The following is a 17,396-nucleotide window of genomic DNA, read 5'->3' as shown; positions in this document are numbered from 1 at the left end:
AAACTACTAACTAATTTGCACACACATATTAACATAATAGGAATATGGTGACATAAACAAAGCAAATCTATAATTACCAGCCATCTCCAGTGAAGCCAAGAAAACCATTTAGGCACCCTAGGCATTTGTGAAAATTTATCTATGATATGATGGATATTTTCCAACTGTACTTGAACCATCAGACAAATTAAAGCAGCCCATTTCTGGGATCTGTTCACATCCCATATGTTCTTTTAACCATAGATAGTCTATAGTCATGAGATTTTGGGGTGCTACAACTTGCACCCCTCCCAACTCCTGGTTGAGTTCCAACAGTACAGATCCAGTCAAATTCGTTGTCTCACTGTATGCACATGCCAGCCTAGACATCTCCCTCCTCCTTCTTATGGCAAGTCCAGGAGACGGTGGGCTGGATGCAGCCACAACCGCAGCATCGTCCGGATCCCTGTGGAGGCTTTTTGATGATCATCCCCCGGCACGAGTCCTCCAGAGAGTGCTGATGCCGGAAGCTCCTCCTCATATCGTATCTTAGTTCATTTTCTGGGTATCCAAGCTAGGCCTTGATCTTCTGCGTAGAAACAAACAGACCCTTTGCCCACACTTTGACATGCCCTCTATACCACTGTGCAGAACTCATTGGAGGTCAGCACACAGTAACTGCTTTTTTTTTTTTTTTAATTAAGAGAAAGGAATATTATCAGAAAAGAGTACCTCCATAGCTGATCATCTGACACCCTTTAAGTGATCAACATTAAGGATATTTAAAGCATGCGTTGATCTTTGATTTACCAATAGTTTTATCCTGTTAAGGAGTAATCCCCCTTTTCTTTCTTTCTTTCTTTTTTTTTTTTTTAAATTTTTAATCTACACTTACCTGAAGAATACTATGTTTACTATGCTCTCCCCTATATCAGGTCCCCCCTAACAACCACATTACGGTTACTGTCCATCAGCTTAGCAAAATGTGGTAGAGTCACTACTTGTCCTCTCTGTGTTGTGCAGCCCACCCTCCCCTTTCTCCCTCCCCCCCATGCATGCTAATCTTAATACCCCCCTTCTTCTTCCCCCCCCTTATCCCTCCCTGCCCACCCATCCTCCCCAGTTCCTTTCCCTTTGGTACCTGTTAGTCCATTTTTGGGTTCTGTAATTCTGCTGCTGTTTTGTTCCTTCAGTTTTTCCTTTGTTCCTATACTCCTCAGATGAGTGAAATCATTTGGTATTTCTCTTTCTCCGCTTGGCTTATTTCACTGAGCATAATACTCTCCAGCTCCATCCATGTTGCTGCAAATGGTTGGATTTTTCCACTTCTTATGGCTGAGTAGTATTCCATTGTGTATATGTACCACATCTTCTTTATCCATTCATCTACAGATGGACATTTAGGTTGCTTCCAATTCTTGGCTATTGTAAATAGTGCTGCGATAAACATAGGAGTGCATCTGTCTTTCTCAAACTTGATTGCTGCGTTCTTAGGGTAAATTCCTAGGAGTGGAATTCCTGGGTCAAATGGTAGGTCTGTTTTGAGCATTTTGATGCACCTCCATACTGCTTTCCACAATGGTTGAACTAATTTACATTCCCACCAGCAGTGTAGGAGGGTTCCCCTTTCTCCACAGCCTCGCCAACATTTGTTGTTGTTTGTCTTTTGGATGGCAGCTATCCTTACTGGTGTGAGGTGATACCTCATTGTAGTTTTAATTTGCATTTCTCTGATAATTAGCGATGTGGAGCATCTTTTCATGTGTCTCTTGGCCATCTGTATTTCTTTTTTGGAGAACTGTCTGTTCAGTTCCTCTGCCCATTTTTTAATTGGGTTATTTGTTTTTTGTTTGTTGAGGCGTGTGAGCTCTTTATATATTCTGGACGTCAAGCCTTTATCAGATCTGTCATTTTCAAATATATTCTCCCATACTGTAGGGTTCCTTTTTGTTCTATTGATGGTGTCTTTCGCTGTACAGAAGCTTTTCAGCTTAATGTAGTCCCACTTGCTCATTTTTGCTGTTGTTTTCCTTGCCCGGGGAGATATGTTCAAGAAGAGATCACTCATGTTTATGTCTAAGAGGTTTTTGCCTATGTTTTTTTCCAAGAGTTTAATGGTTTCGTGACTTACATTCAGGTCTTTGATCCATTTTGAGTTTACCTTTGTATATGGGGTTAGACAATGGTCCAGTTTCATTCTCCTACATGTAGCTGTCCAGTTTTGCCAGCACCATCTGTTGAAGAGACTGTCATTTTGCCATTGTATGTCCATGGCTCCTTTATCAAATATTAATTGACCATATATGTTTGGGTTAATTTCTGGGGTCTCTAATCTGTTCCACTGGTCTGTGGCTCTGTTCTTGTGCCAGTACCAAATTGTCTTGATTACTATGGCTTTGTAGTAGAGCTTGAAGTTGGGGAGTGAGATCCCCCCTACTTTATTCTTCTTTTTCAGGATTGCTTTGGCTATTCGGGGTCTTTGGTGTTTCCATATGAATTTTTGAATTATTTGTTCCAATTCATTGAAGAATGTTGCTGGTAATTTGAGAGGGATTGCATCAAATTTGTATATTGCTTTCGGCAGGATGGCCATTTTGACGATATTAATTCTTCCTAGCCATGAGCATGGGATGAGTTTCCATTTATTAGTGTCCCCTTTAATTTCTCTTAAGAGTGACTTGTAGTTTTCAGAGTATAAGTCTTTCACTTCCTTGGTTAGGTTTATTCCTAGGTATTTTATTCTTTTTGATGCAATGGTGAATGGAATTGTTTTCCTGATTTCTCTTTCTATTGATTCGTTGTTAGTGTATAGGAAAGCTACAGATTTCTGTGTGTTGATTTTGTATCCTGCAACTTTGCTGTATTCCGATATCAGTTCTAGTAGTTTTGGAGTGGAGTCTTTAGGGTTTTTTATGTACAGTATCATATCATCTGCAAATAGTGACAGTTTAACTTCTTCTTTACCAATCTGGATTCCTTGTATTTCTTTGTTTTGTCTGATTGCCGTGGCTAGGACCTCCAGTACTATGTTGAATAACAGTGGGGAGAGTGGGCATCCCTGTCTGGTTCCCGATCTCAGTGGAAATGCTTTCAGCTTCTCGCTGTTCAGTATAATGCTGGCTGTGGGTTTATCATATATGGCCTTTATTATGTTGAGGTACTTGCCCTCTATTCCCATTTTGCTGAGAGTTTTTATCATGAATGGATGTTGAATTTTGTCAAATGCTTTTTCAGCATCAATGGAGATGATCATGTGGTTTTTGTCTTTCTTTTTGTTGATGTGGTGGATGATGTTGATGGATTTTCGAATGTTGTACCATCCTTGCATCCCTGGGATGAACCCCACTTGGTCATGGTGTATGATCCTTTTGATATACTGTTGAATTCTGTTTGCTAATATTTTATTGAGTATTTTTGCATCTACATTCATCAGGGATATTGGTCTGTAAGTTTCTTTTTTGGTGGGGTCTTTTCCTGGTTTTGGTATTAGGGTGATGTTGGCTTCATAGAATGAGTTTGGGAGTATTCCCTCTTCTTCTATTTTGTGGAACACTTTAAGGAGAATGGGTATTATGTCTTCTCTGTGTGTCTGATAAAATTCCGAGGTAAATCCGTCCGGCCCCGGGGTTTTGTTCTTGGGTAGTTTTTTGATTACTGTTTCAATTTCTTTGCTTGTAATTGATTTGTTTAACTTTTGTGTTTCTTCCTTGGTCAGTCTTGGGAGGTTGTATTTTTCTAGGAAGTTGTCCATTTCTTCTAGGTTTTCCAGCTTGTTGGCATATAGGTTTTCATAGTAGTCTTTAATAATTCTTTGTATTTCTGTGGAGTCTGTCGTGATTTTTCCATTCTCATTTCTGATTATGTTGATTTGTGTTGACTCTCTTTTTCTCTTAATAAGTTGGGCTAGAGGCTTATCTATTTTGTTTATTTTCTCAAAGAACCAGCTCTTGGTTTCGTTGATTTTTGCTATTGTTTTATTCTTCTCAATTTTGTTTATTTCTTCTCTGATCTTTATTATGTCCCTCCTTCTGCTGACTTTAGGCCTCATTTGTTCTTCTTTTTCCAGTTTTAATAATTGTGATGTTAGACTATTCATTTGGGATTGTTCTTCCTTCTTCAAGTGTGCCTGGATTGCTATATACTTTCCTCTTAAGACTGCTTTCGCTGCATCCCACAGAAGTTGGGGCTTAGTGTTGTTGTTGTCATTTGTTTCTATATATTCCTTGATCTCTATTTTGATTTGTTCATTGATCCATTGATTATTTAGTAGCATGTTGTCAAGCCTCCATGTGTTTGTGAGCCTTTTTGTTTTCTTTGTAGAATTTATTTCTACTTTCATACCTTTGTGGTCTGAAAAATTGGTTGGTAGAATTTCAATATTGTGGAATTTACTGAGGCTCTTTTTGTGAGCTAGTATGTGGTCTATTCTGGAGAATGTTCCATGTGCACTTGAGAAGAATGTATATCCTGTTGCTTTTGGATGTAAAGTTCTATAGATGTCTATTAGGTCCATCTGTTCTAGTGTGTTGTTCAGTGCCTGTGTGTCTTTACTTATTTTCTGCCCGGTGGATCTATCCTTTGGGGTGAGTGGTGTGTTGAAGTCTCCCACAATGAATGCATTGCAGTCTATTTCCCTCTTTAGTTCTGTTAGTATTTGCTTCACATATGCTGGTGCTCCTGTATTGGGTGCATATATATTTAGAATGGTTATATCCTCTTGTTGGACTAAGCCCTTTATCATTATGTAGTGGCCTTCTTTATCTCTTGTTACTTTCTTTGTTTTGAAGTCTATTTTGTCTGATATTAGTACTGCAACCCCTGCTTTCTTCTCACTGTTGTTTGCCTGAAATATGTTTTTCCATCCCTTGACTTTTAGTCTATGCTTATCTTTGGGTTTAAGGTGAGTTTCTTGTAAGCAGCATATAGATGGGTCTTGCTTTTTTATCCATTCTATTACTCTATGTCTTTTGATTGGTGCATTAAGTCCATTTACATTTAGGGTGACTATTGAAAGATATGTACTTATTGCCATTGCAGGCTTTAGATTCGTGGTTACCAAAGGTTCAAGGTTAGCTTCTTTAGTATCTTACTGCCTAACTTAGCTCGCTTATTGAGCTGTTATATACACTGTCTGGAGAGTCTTTTCTTCTCTCCCTTCTTATTCCTCCTCCTCCATTCTTCATATGTTGTGTGTTTTGTTCTGTGCTCTTTTTAGGGGTGCTCCCATCTAGAGCAGTCCCTGTAGGATGCCCTGTAGAGGTGGTTTGTGGGAAGCAAATTCCCTCAGCTTTTGCTTGTCTGGGAATTGTTTGATCCCACCATCATATTTAAATGATAGTCGTGCTGGATACAGTATCCTTGGTTCAAGGCCCTTCTGTTTCATTGCATTAAGTATATCATGCCATTCTCTTCTGGCCTGTAGGGTTTCTGTTGAGAAGTCTGATGTTAGCCTGATTGGTTTTCCTTTATAGGTGACCTTTTTCTCTCTAGCTGCCTTTAAAACTCTTTCCTTGTCCTTGATCCTTGCCATTTTAATTATTATGTGTCTTGGTGTTGTCCTCCTTGGATCCTTTCTGTTGGGGGTTCTGTATAATTCCATGGTCTGTTCAATTATTTCCTCCCCCAGTTTGGGGAAGTTTTCAGCAATTATTTCTTCAAAGACACTTTCTATCCCTTTTCCTCTTTCTTCCTCTTCTGGTATCCCTATAATACGAATGTTTTTCCTTTTGTATTGGTCACATATTTCTCTTAGTGTTGTTTCATTCCTGGAGATCCTTTTATCTCTCTCTATGTCAGCTTCTATACGTTCCTGTTCTCTGGCTTCTATTCCTTCAATGGCCTCTTGCATCTTATCCATTCTGCTTATAAATCCTTCCAGGGATTGTTTCACTTCTGTGATCTCTTTCCTGACATCTGTGATCTCCTTCCGGACTTCATCCCACTGCTCTTGCATTTTTCTCTGCATCTCATCCCATTGCTCTTGCATTTTTCTCTGCATCTCATCCCATTGCTCTTGCATTTTTTTCTGCATCTCTGTCAGCATGTTCATGATTTTTATTTTGAATTCTTTTTCAGGAGGACTAGTTAGGTCTGTCTCCTTCTCAGGTGTTGTCTCTGTGATCTTTGTCTGCCTGTAGTTTTGCCTTTTCATGGTGATAGAGATAGTTTGCAGAGCTGGTACAAGTGACCGCTGGAAGAGCTTCCCTTCTTGTTGGTTTGTAGCCTTTTCCTGGGAGAATAGCGACCTCTAGTGGCTTGTGCTGGGCAGCTGTGCGCAGACAGGGCTTCTGCTTCCTGCCCAGTTGCTTTGGGGTTTATCTCCGCTGTTGCTGTGGGCTTGGCCTGGCTGGGGCTGTTCCTCCAAAATGGTGGAGCCCCATTGGAGGGGGAGTAGCCAGGAGACTATTTATCTCTGTAAGGGGCCTCTGTGCTCCCTGCTGCCCAGGGGGTTAGAGTGCCCAGAGATCCCCAGATTCCCTGCTTCTGGTCTAAGTGACCTGTCCTGCCCCTTTAAGATTTCCAAAAAGCACTCTCCAAACCAAAACAACAGCAGCAACAATGAGAGAGGGAACAGAAAGAAAGAGAAAAAAAAAAAGGAACAAAAAGGAAAAAACAAGTGATTTTTTTTTTTTTTTTTTTTGTCCTCAGGTGCCACCAGGCACCCGCTCACTGGTCCTGCTGCCCTGTCTCCCTAGCACCAGGGTCCCTGTCCTTTCAAGGCTTCCAAAAAGCACCCACCCACCGGTCCCGCAGGGAAGGAACGCTCAATATTCTTTGTCCTCAGGCACTGGTCCCACGCACCCGCTCACCAGTCCCGCCGCCCTGCCTCCCTAGCACCGGGGTCCCTGTCCCTTCAAGGCTTCCAAAAAGCACTCGGCAAAAAGAGAGAAAAAAAAGGGGAAAAACGCGCGATTTCTTCCGTCCTCAGGTGCTGGTCTCAGGCACCCACCCACCGGTCCCACAGGGAAAAATGCGGGATATTCTTTGTCCTCAGGTGCCGGTCCCAGGCACCCGCTCACCAGTCCCGCCGCCCTGCCTCCCTAGCACCGGGGTCCCTGTCCCTTTTAGGCTTCCAAAAAGCACTCGCAGAAAAGAGAAAAAAAAAAAGGGGAAAAACGCCCGATTTCCTCTGTCCTCAAGTGCCGGTCTCAGGCACCCGCCCACCGGTCCCGCAGGGAAAAACGGGGGATATTCTTTGTCCTCAGGCGCCGGTCCCAGCCACCCGCTCACCAGTCCCGCCACCGTGCCTCCCTAGCACTGGGGTCCCCGTCCCTTCAAGGCTTCCAAAGAGCGCTCGCCAAAAAGAGAGAGAAAAAAAAAGGGGAAAAACGCGCGACCTCCTCCGTCCTCAGGCACTGGTCTCAGGCACCCGCCCCCAGGTCTCGCAGGGAGAAACGCGGGGTGTTCTTTGTCCTCCAGCGCCGTTCCCAAGCACCTGCTCACTGGTCCCGCCACCCTGCCTCCCCAGCAACGGGGGCCCGTCCCTCTAAGGCTTCCAAAAAGCGCTCGCCAAAAAAAAAAAAAAAAAAAAACCGCTCCGGTTTCTCTCCACCCGCCGGGAGCCGGGGGGAGGGGCGCTCGGGTCCCGCCGGGCCGGGGCTTGTATCTTACCCCCTTCACAAGGCGCTGGGTTCTTGCAGGTGTGGATGTGGTCTGGATGTTGTCCTGTGTCCTGTGGTCTCTATTTTAGGAAGATTTTTCTTTGTTATATTTTCATAGCTCTATGTGTTTTTGGGAGGAGATTTCCACTGCTCTACTCACGCCGCCATCTTGGCTCCGCCCCCCTTGTTTTTATTTTTATTTGTATTTCCTCATTAGTTGTGTGGTAGACCTTTAAAAATATATTTATTATCCATATTACCAGTAGGCTTTCTTTTTCATGGTTTTGGGATATTCATCTTTTATATATTATTGATTTTCAGAGCTTTTGTCTAGTAAGGCCACATTACAAAGAATTTCTCCCATTTTTTCAACAGCTTTTAAATTTTTTATGGAGTCTTTTTTGTTTATAGACTAAAAAGTTTTTTTGCATCAACCTATCTTTCCTTTGGGGGGTGGAGCTTTAGAAAGTTAATTTTAAAGAGAAAAACAAAGAAAACTGCATTTTTACTGAATTAGAAAACAATGCTCAAAATAAAATTAAATGGGTTCCTCTGTTGTTTTTAAAACGAAAACTATTAAAACTACTGTATTTAACTCTACAAGATTTTTTACTTCTTCATAATGTGTAATTTCTTCATTACACATTTTACTTCACTTGAATATTTATTAATTTAAAAGTAATAACTAAAATCTGTGATCTCATCATCCGGAGATAATCCTGTTTCCTTATAATCTTTTATATAGCTCATGCTGGGGTAATTGTGTGTGTATGTGTGTGTGTGCATGTGGTTTAATATACTAATTTTTCTTAAAATTATATTGAGACCATATTTAAAATAGGAAATAAACATTCATTACACTTGAGGGATAGAGAAATGTGGGAATGTAGATAGGTGAATGCTGATATGGAGTTGAGCAAATGGATAGATATAGCATTCAACAAATGGAATCTATAAAGGGATGTAGATAGTTAATTCAAAGTAGAAAGAAGGACAAATGGATAAGTGGAAAGCAAGAAAACTAGAAAAATAGAATCAGTGGATACTTGCAGTAAGTAACCAAGCATTCCACACTGAAAAAATCTAATCTCCTTTGCATGGTATTCAAGAATTTCTTTAATTTGGCCTCAGAAAACATTTTTTAGATTTCTCTCTCTCACTTAATCCGTTCAATAACCCATGCTCCAATCCCATTGACTTCATCATGTTGTTTTGATTGGATTAGGTGAAACCACATGAGATTGCTTCTTTTATAGGTCAAAGGTAGTTAAATACCAGCATTTTCATATGGTTCAATCAAATAGATGAAGCTATACAGGGAGATAATAGATGAAATGGATGAGGAATAAACAGTATAGAAAGATGACTGCTTGGATATCTAGGTAGGCAGATGAAAAAATTGGTGGATGAACCACAGTGAGATACCACGTCCCACCCATTAGGATGGCTATCAAATCGTAAAAACAAAATATAGAAAATAACAAGTCCTGGAGAGGATGTGGAGAAATTGGAAGGCTTGGACATTGATGGTGTGAATGTAAAATGGTGCAGCTGCTGTGGAAAACAGCTTGGCAGGTCCTCAAAAAGCAAAACGTAGAAATTATCACATGACCAAGCAATTCTACCCTTAGTTATATGATCAATAGAATTGAGAAAGGAGACTGAGACACTTGTATGGCAATGGTCACTGAAGTGTTATTCACAATAGCCACAGGGTGGGAACAATCCAAGTGTTCATCAGTGGGTAAATAAAACTCAGTCTCTCCATGCCATGGAATATTACTCAGCCATAAAAAGGAATGACATACTGATAAATACTACAACATAGATGAACCTGGAAAACATGCTAAACATGTGAAGTGAGCCAGACTCAAAAGGACAAATATTTTATGATTCTACTTATATGAAAAATCTACAATAGGCAAATTTATACAGACAGAAAATAGGTTAAAGGTTATAAGGGCTGAGAGGAGAGGGGAATGGGGTTTTATTGCTGAATAGGTACAGAGTTTCCATTTGGGGGGGATGACAAGCTTCTGGAAATAGGTAGTGATGGTTGCATGACATTGTACATATAATTAGTGCCACTGCATTATATGTTCAAAAGTGGTTAAAATGCCATATTTTATGTTATATGTATTTTACCACAATAAAAATAATTTAAAAAATCGATGGATGTAGACAATGGTTGAATGAACAGGTTTGTATAACACAGTGAGATGGATAGTTGTGCATGTGGGAAGCACTGTTAAGGTGACTCGGTAAAGGCAGGTTAATGGGCATATGGATGAATAGATGGGTGGGAAGCTCATAGAGGAGATAAGGCAGTGGATGGGCAGATGGAGCATTTGGGGGATTCGACCCATGGCTAAGTCCATGGATAGAAGCTGAAGAGGTACAGTGAGTGTTCCTTGAACCTGTCCAGGCCCAGGGTAGCCTAGGTTGGCAGTGATAGAGAAACCTTCGGCCAAAGGACCCCTCTCTGCCGCAGGCTCCTTGCAGCTGGATCTCAACCACATGCCCAAGCCTGCCAAGACAGCCGAGAAATGCTCCTTGGACCAGCTGGATGACACTTTCCACCCAGAGCGGTTTGTGTCCCTTTTTGAACAGAAAACAGTGAAGGGCTGGTGGCCCTGCATGGCAGAAGAGGCTGAGAGGAAGACCCTGGGGGTAAGTCTGCTCCCTCCAGCCCAGTGGAGGTGCAGGCGTGGCTGCTTCTGTGAGGATCACTGAGCGCATACGTATCACTCCCTCTCTCCTACCCCGAGTCTCTCTGCGTTCCAAGGCACCCGCCTTCTCTTCCAGTTCACAGCCTTCCTCTATTTGAGGCTCAAATTCCAGCAGGGCTTATTTAAGCCAAAAGATGCTCTTATCTCCCATGGATCCTGTTAAATTCACACTCTGCTCTTTGGCCATCAGTGATCTGTGTCCTGGGTTCCCCTGTGGCCTGGGCTTCCTGTGGAGGACACAGGAGTGCCTCTCCCATTTGAGCAGGACTCAAAGCTATCAAGGACTGTCCTTGTACTAGTGTCCCTGCCCAGAGGTCTGCCCAGGGGTGTGACAGGACAGACCATGGAGAGAGGAATCCCTTCCTTTGGAGAGGAAGTGAATCCCTGACAGTTTACTTAGAAGCCGCAGGCAGCCAGCCAGCCCCTGAAGTGGCCCTTGAAACAAAATATTCTTGTTGTATAAGGAACTGAAACATTTATTAAGAAATACTAACACCTCAAAAGAAAAATGAGCAAAGGGCATACAAAGAAGTACAAGTGGCCATTAAACACTGGAAGAGCTTATTCCCCCAGTGATTAAATAAAGGGGTATTTTAAAATGTGAAAGCATCCTTTTGCCTACTAAATTAGATTTAAAAAGAAGAAATGCTCATTGCTGGTGAAGATGCAGAGAGACAGGTCACCTCATTTACTTCTGTGGAGAGTGCTAATGGTTTTACCATTGGGGTAACAATTTAGTAATACATAGCCAGAGATGAACAATATTTTTGCTCTTGAACTCTGTCATCCCACTTCTAGAATCTCTCCTAAAGAAATAACCAGATATAATTGAAAATGTAGGTTCTGGGATGTTTGTTGCATCCTTACTTATAACATCAAAGAGTTGGAAATAACCTAAATGAACCAAAATAAGTAGTTTACTAAGAAAATTATGTTCAACCATCTATAGGATGTTTTACAGCCATTAAAAAGCAAACTTTAAAGAATATATAATTATACAGTGAAATATGATATATTTCTAAGTGAAAGAACCAAGCTATAGAACTGTATATACACTGAGATATTTCCTATGCTGCAGAGAAAAACAACTCTGGTGCATAAAAATATAGTGCTTATTTCCATGTAGTGGAAGTATGTTTTCCTTTCTTTGTACGTTTCTGTAGTCGCTAAATGTTCTACAAGGAACAGGTGCTGCTTTTACGATCAGATCAATCCCACTTCCTTTCCCTTCTTTTCTTTTCTTTCCCTTTCTCTTTCTTTCTTTTTTTTTTTAAAGAGAATGAAGTGGTTCTTGTATGTGTCCTGGCCTGGTGCTTTCCCAAGCCATGGGACGGAGCCTTTGTGTGCCTGACCAGTTCCCTCTGTTCCATTAGGGCAAGCTGGAGATGACCTTGGAGATTGTAGCAGAGAGTGAGCATGAGGAACGGCCTGCTGGCCAGGGCCGAGATGAGCCCAACATGAATCCTAAGCTCGAGGACCCCAGGTTAGTACCTGGCCCAGACCGCTGATGCCTAGGGGGCTGGGAGGTGTAGCCACAGGCCAGAGGGCACTCACCGCCTAGCCGCGCAGAAGTCATGAAGCCCATATGGCTCTGAGATGGATGTGACTCATTCCAGAGACACACAGAAGGTTAGGGGCAGGTGACAGGCATCGCTCCTGGGAATGTTGGGCTCCTCAGCTAATTTAAGAAGCAGGCACTTTTGGGTAGCTGTTCGTGGGATGCTGAGCCTGCTGTCATAGGGCAGGTATATATTGTGGTATGGAACCTTCCCTATGGGGTTGTTATTATTATCATCCCCATTTTGCAGATGAGGAAACAATCTCAGCAAAGTTTAATAAGGTCGTCCCTCTGGTAAAATGGTGAAGCTGGAATTCTCATACCTGGTGTGATTGGCTCTGGAGCCCAATCAAGGTCTTTTCCCTGACTAAGCTGCCTTCTGTGGCTCTCATGTGGTATCAATGTGGTTTTTAAATGACCTTTCTGCCTTGATTTTCCTATTTGTGAAATGGGGCCACTGGCTCCTGGCTTCCCTACCTCACAGACCCTAACAGGATATAGACCAATCCAACAGAGGGAGAAGCTTTGTAGGCAGTTATTGGGGACTGAAAGATGGTTGGAGGCGGGGGTGGTATTTGCATTTGCTGGGTCCCTCCCCATGGCCCGTGTGACTCAGGTCAGACTTAGCACAGATGGCCCACCTGTCACACTCCCTCCTCAGTACCATGGGCCGGCAGAGCAGTGAGAGGCATCCTCACCAAAGGACGCTGGGATCTGGGTGAAAAGACAAGAAAGACCTGGGAGACCCAGTGGCATACAGTCTGATGTTAAAATGGCCCTTGTTGAGGCACAAAATCCTGCATGTCCATTGAGTTGCAAGGCTGACCTAGGGGAAGGTTTTGTAGTTCTTGGTTGAGAAAATCAGTGAGAGAAAAATCAGCTTTCGGGGTTCACCTCCTGCCATTCTTCCCTGACCATGGACTGGCCATGTGCATCTGGGCAGGTGGCCGGGCTTGTCTGGGACTGTGGGCCACAGCTCACCTAATGGGGCAGCCCCTTGAGGCTCTGCTCAGCCCCCACATCACTACTCTGGGATTAAGTCCTGGATCAGGAGGAGAGAGGGTGTCAGGGGGTCTAAGATCTGGGCCCTTGAGGGTGTGGAGGGCTTAGTGGCACCCTGACAAGGAGGGCAGCACAGGTGGGGCTCATGTGGTGGCCAAAGCTTGGAGGAGAAGGGAACGCAGCTACAGAGGGCTGGTTTGAGGGGCAGGGGCTGAGGCCCTTGAGGCTGGGCTGGCCCTGGGCACTTGTGGAGAGGGCCAGGGTGATTGGGGAGCAGGGTTTAGAGAAGGCTGCTGCAGTAGGGGTGCCCTGCTGACCTCTGGGATCTCACTCACAGGCGCCCTGACACCTCCTTCCTCTGGTTCACGTCCCCGTACAAGACCATGAAGTTCATCCTGTGGCGGCGGTTCCGGTGTGCCATTGTCCTCTTCATCATCCTCTTCATCCTCCTGCTGTTCGTGGGCATCTTCATCTACGCCTTCCCGGTGAGCGGGCCTGAGGGGAGGCATGGAGCCTGTCTTGGAGGAGCCCTTGGTTTGATGAGGGAGACGTAGCCTCCACTCTGGGGGGTTCCTAGTCTGGGAAGGAGACACAGTCCTACCCTTGGAACAGAGTCCCAAGGCAAAGTCCTCATAGTCCAGTGGGAGAAACTGAGTCCTTGCCCTTGATGGGAGACACAGCTGTGCTTGGCAAGCCCTTGGGAGGTGAGGCTTCTTGGATAGGGGTAGGCAGGGGAACCTTGTTGAAGGAGCATGTGAGGCTGGGCATGGAAGGGAAGGGAAGGTGCATGTGGCAGAGCAGAGAAGAAGGCCCCTCATTTCTGAGAATGGCTCCTTTGAGGGCCAGAGGAAGGGAGGAGCTGGGCTGGGATAGAGCGTGCCCTGGCTCCTGCAGCAGGGTGGGCAGGGCGCCGGCCCAGAAGCCTGTCACTTGGCATGGTGCACCCTGGGGGTCCCTCTCACCTGGTGAGAAGCCAGATGATGCCTGAGTCACACTAGTGAGGGCTGCACCCCCAGCTCCACTGGGCCCCTCCCAAGGGAGGAGGGTCTGCATCTCTGTTCCCTGCCTGTTCTTCCTGGTCCTCACAGCTCAGCTCATGAGGGTAACCTTGAAGATGCTCCAGTCCCCACTCTGAGTCACTAGTACTTCAGACCTCGAAGTGATCATGGTGTGTCTAGGCTGACACCTGATTTGTGATGTTTTTTAAATTTTAAAAAGCTTTTTAGTATGAAAATTTGAAACCATATGCAAGTAGAGAGAATGGTATGATCAACAACTCCATGTCATCCTGATTTTAACAGCAAAGAAATAGACACCTAGAGAAGGGAGGGGGCTGGTTCAGGTCTGAGTGGCAGTATGTGTCTGGCGCCTCACCAGGCTTCTAGGCTCCATCCTGGTCAGCACCAGGCCGCCAGCCCCATGCATGTCCCCACAGCAAACAGTCTGCTCTGGGGATTCCTCACCTGTGCACTCTTTGCTTTGTGAATCCTCCAGGAGGACAGAGAGCTCTCTCCTACGGTGGCTGGTAAGGCCTTGTATCAGTAGAGCATGCTTTCTGTGAGCAAGATGGTTAAAACCTCAACGCCATCCCCTTCAGTCCCTAATATCAGGGACTTTGAAGAACAGCAGAGGGGACTGTCTGGTGTGGACACCTAGGCCCTAGCCACCCTCTGGGCTCTGGCAATGGTTGCTTGGAGTGCCAGGCTGAAACGTGTTCTGAGGCTCAGCAAGAAGAGTCATGGCCAATTGGCCAAATATGGCTGCACTCCAGGGGTGGGTTCACATCACAGGGAATTGAAGCTTGTACAATTTGAGGGGCCTTCTTGGAGCAAAGGAAGACAAAATGATAAATACAGGATTAGATATTGGGAAGGGCATGAGCAAGCATGCAGCTCTAGGGCCCCATGGCCCGTGGTGCCCTGGGACCTGGGATCAGGCCCCGGACTCTACCTGGTGTTCCCCTGTTGGACAGGTGCAAGGGGCCACATTGGAGGGGAGCGGTTCTCCTCGTCTGGCCTGCCTCAGGCTCACACCTCTCATTTTGAGTACTCAGTTCCAGTGAAGACTTTATTAAGCATGGGGTGTGTGTCTGGGAGGCAAGGGTGTGTGGTGGGGATGAGGGAGGTGATGAACTCGGGGCCACTGGGAAGCTCCGTCCCGTGGGGAGACAGTGAAGCCAGTGAGCATGGCTTCGATCTGATGCCCCATCCTGGGGCTTGGGCCCGGGTTGAGGCAGAGGAGAGCTGGTGCAGACTCGTGCTCCTCAAGGGAGTCCCATGTGCAGGACGGAATTCTGGGCATGGAGTCAGGAGGTGGGGCTGGCCTCTGGCCCTGCCAGTGACTTCCTATGTGACCTCAGCAAGGCCCTCTTACCTGTGTGAGGAAGGGCTGGACTAGGTTAGCTCTGCCCTGTGGGACCTGCACTGTGGTCAGGGGAGCTCTTTGGTCTTATCCCTGGGTGCACTGCATGTCAAGCCAGCCCCCTGCAAAGAGCCGAGGGGAGGGCAGCGGCAGGTCCGAAATGTATCACTACTGCCATTTCTCTGCCCAGCCCCAGCCCCTGGCTTGTGGGGATCTGCCCTGGGAGGCATGTGGGGGGCAGACTAGGCCTTCAGTTGCTGGGGAGGAAGGCCCTCCTACCTGGCTGGGAGTGGGGGGAGATTTTCAGTTACTTTCAGCCCATGGTACATTCTTATCTCTAGGCCACCTTAGCCCCAGGCCTTGTGGGTAGTTGCTGAGGAGCACTTTGGCCAGTAGCCCTGGTCTGAGCCCCTCCCCTTGTGTCCTGGACCTCCAACAGCAGCCCCATTCTCCTTGAGTTCTTCTAGAAATTGTCCTCTTTAAAATACCAACTCTGCCTTTCTCCTCCCAGAGCTAGCATGTGGGGGTTAGATCTAGGTGAGCAGTCCAGGGCTCATGGGCAGCCCAGGCCCGAGGCTACAGACTGTTTTTGTTTATAGGCCTTTGCTACAACCTGGGCAAACCCTGATTCCCTCCAGCCAAGTTATTCAATCACCTGGTGGGTCCCAGACCCTGGCCTGGCTTTTAGGCCTGGAGGGGAGAGGGCCTGGTGGAGAGGGGCACCAGGCCAGGGCAGCTCCCTTCCAGTTGGCCTAATCTCCTGCCCTCTTGGAAATTGCCCTGGGAGGGGGACAAGGAGGGCAGCCTGTCTGATTCCTCCCAGCTCCCCCACCAGAGCCAGCTGGGAGCAGGGCCAGCGTGGGGAGGCAGGAGGCGATCTGGCGGGGAAGGAGCGGCGGCTTTGTTTCCAGAGTTGGCTTTCTCGGGCGGCGCTGGGGAACATACTGTCCCAATTAGGAGCTCTGTGTTGTGTTGTATGTGTTTTCATGGTTTTTTTTGCAGGGAGGAGTGGGGAGAGGAGGTTCCTGTCAGTCCTGCGGCAGGCAGGGCTTAATCAGGGATGACCCATCTCTGGTTGTGGCCTGCACCACGGGTCACCCCCATACAGCCAAGCCCCCAACTCTTACTGCCTTCTGGACAGGAGTGTGGTGGCCAGTGAGCCCTGGGTTCCCATGTGGGAGTATGGGGGGCAGGGAGAATCATGGTGGTGCCTTCTGGCCACCTGTCTGATGAAGAGGCCAGGGCAGGCCTGCCCCTGCCAGGCCCTTCGTGATCAGAGTCTTTTTGGCAGCTGGTTGAACCTGTGAGCGGGCCCTGGATTGATGGGGGTGGAGACAGAGGAGTTCAGGCAGCTGTGGCCCCAGGCAGGAGGGAGGGTATGAGTGGAGTCTCAGGAGGATGGGGCTGTGTGAATGGGGAGAGCACTGGGAGGGTGCGGTATTGAGCCTAGTGTGGGTGGGAGGGTGCTGCGGGCCAGGTGCAGGCAGGTGGTTGAGTAGGTGGGCCCCCTGTCCCAGCCCCGTCCCAGCCCCCCCCCCTCCCAGCAGCTGTCACCACGTGTCTTTGCCGCCTTCCTTCTCTAGAACTATGCTGCAATGAAGCTGGTGAAGCCCTTCAGCTGAGGACTCTCTGGCCCAGGACTGGCTGCCTTCTCTGCCCAACTTAGCCAGGCTCCTCCAGGCCCTACCATCCTGCCAGGTGGGCAGAGAGACACATGCTCCAAGAGTCGGTGACACTGAGTCCTGGGATCGTCCCCCTTTCATCATTTCTTTCTCCCCCAACCCAACCTTTTTGGATCAGCCCCTGTGTATTTCAGTATAAAACAGTTTGAACCACAGTGTGGCGTGTCTGTATCTCCGCAGTCCCTGGGGGGTGTGACTACAGGGGATGCGCCTGGGTGTGTGCTGCCTCTGGCTCAGAGTTTGAATAGAACTGCTTATCCTTGGCAAAGTGGGTTGGGGACGGGGTGTGTTTGAGGCTCGGTGTCCGGTCTGCCTAAAGACCCAGCGTGTTCTGCCTCTGCAGGACTTTCCCCTCTCCCCTGCCCCTCTTCACCTGGGCATCTCTTCCTTTCCTAGGCTGCCTGTTACCTGTACCTCCTGGTTGCTGTGGCCATGCCCCAGAAGAGGTTCTGCTTTATACACATGGAGCTCCACAGAAAGGGCT

The 17,396-nt window shown here is 46.4% G+C and overlaps 1 protein-coding gene across 21 annotated transcripts in view; it reads left to right on the top strand.

Annotated features, from left to right (window-relative positions):
- Positions 1-17,067, top strand: part of DYSF (dysferlin) — a 220,531-nt gene extending 203,464 nt beyond the window's left edge. For all 21 annotated transcript variants that reach the window (XM_073211609.1, XM_073211629.1, XM_017668654.3 and 18 more), the window contains 4 exons: positions 10,072-10,250; positions 11,683-11,792; positions 13,207-13,354; positions 16,814-17,067. In XM_073211609.1, the coding sequence (XP_073067710.1) occupies positions 10,072-10,250; positions 11,683-11,792; positions 13,207-13,354; positions 16,814-16,852 (476 nt within the window). In that variant the 3' untranslated portion in view covers positions 16,853-17,067. The remainder of the gene's footprint in view (positions 1-10,071; positions 10,251-11,682; positions 11,793-13,206; positions 13,355-16,813) is intronic.
- Positions 17,068-17,396: the final 329 nt, after the last annotated feature.

The sequence above is a fragment of the Manis javanica genome, chromosome 1 (genome assembly GCF_040802235.1).
Source record: "Manis javanica isolate MJ-LG chromosome 1, MJ_LKY, whole genome shotgun sequence".
Lineage (NCBI taxonomy): Eukaryota > Metazoa > Chordata > Mammalia > Pholidota > Manidae > Manis > Manis javanica.
The sequence above is the reverse complement of the archived record's forward strand: the minus strand, read 5'-3'. Positions and strand labels throughout refer to the sequence as shown.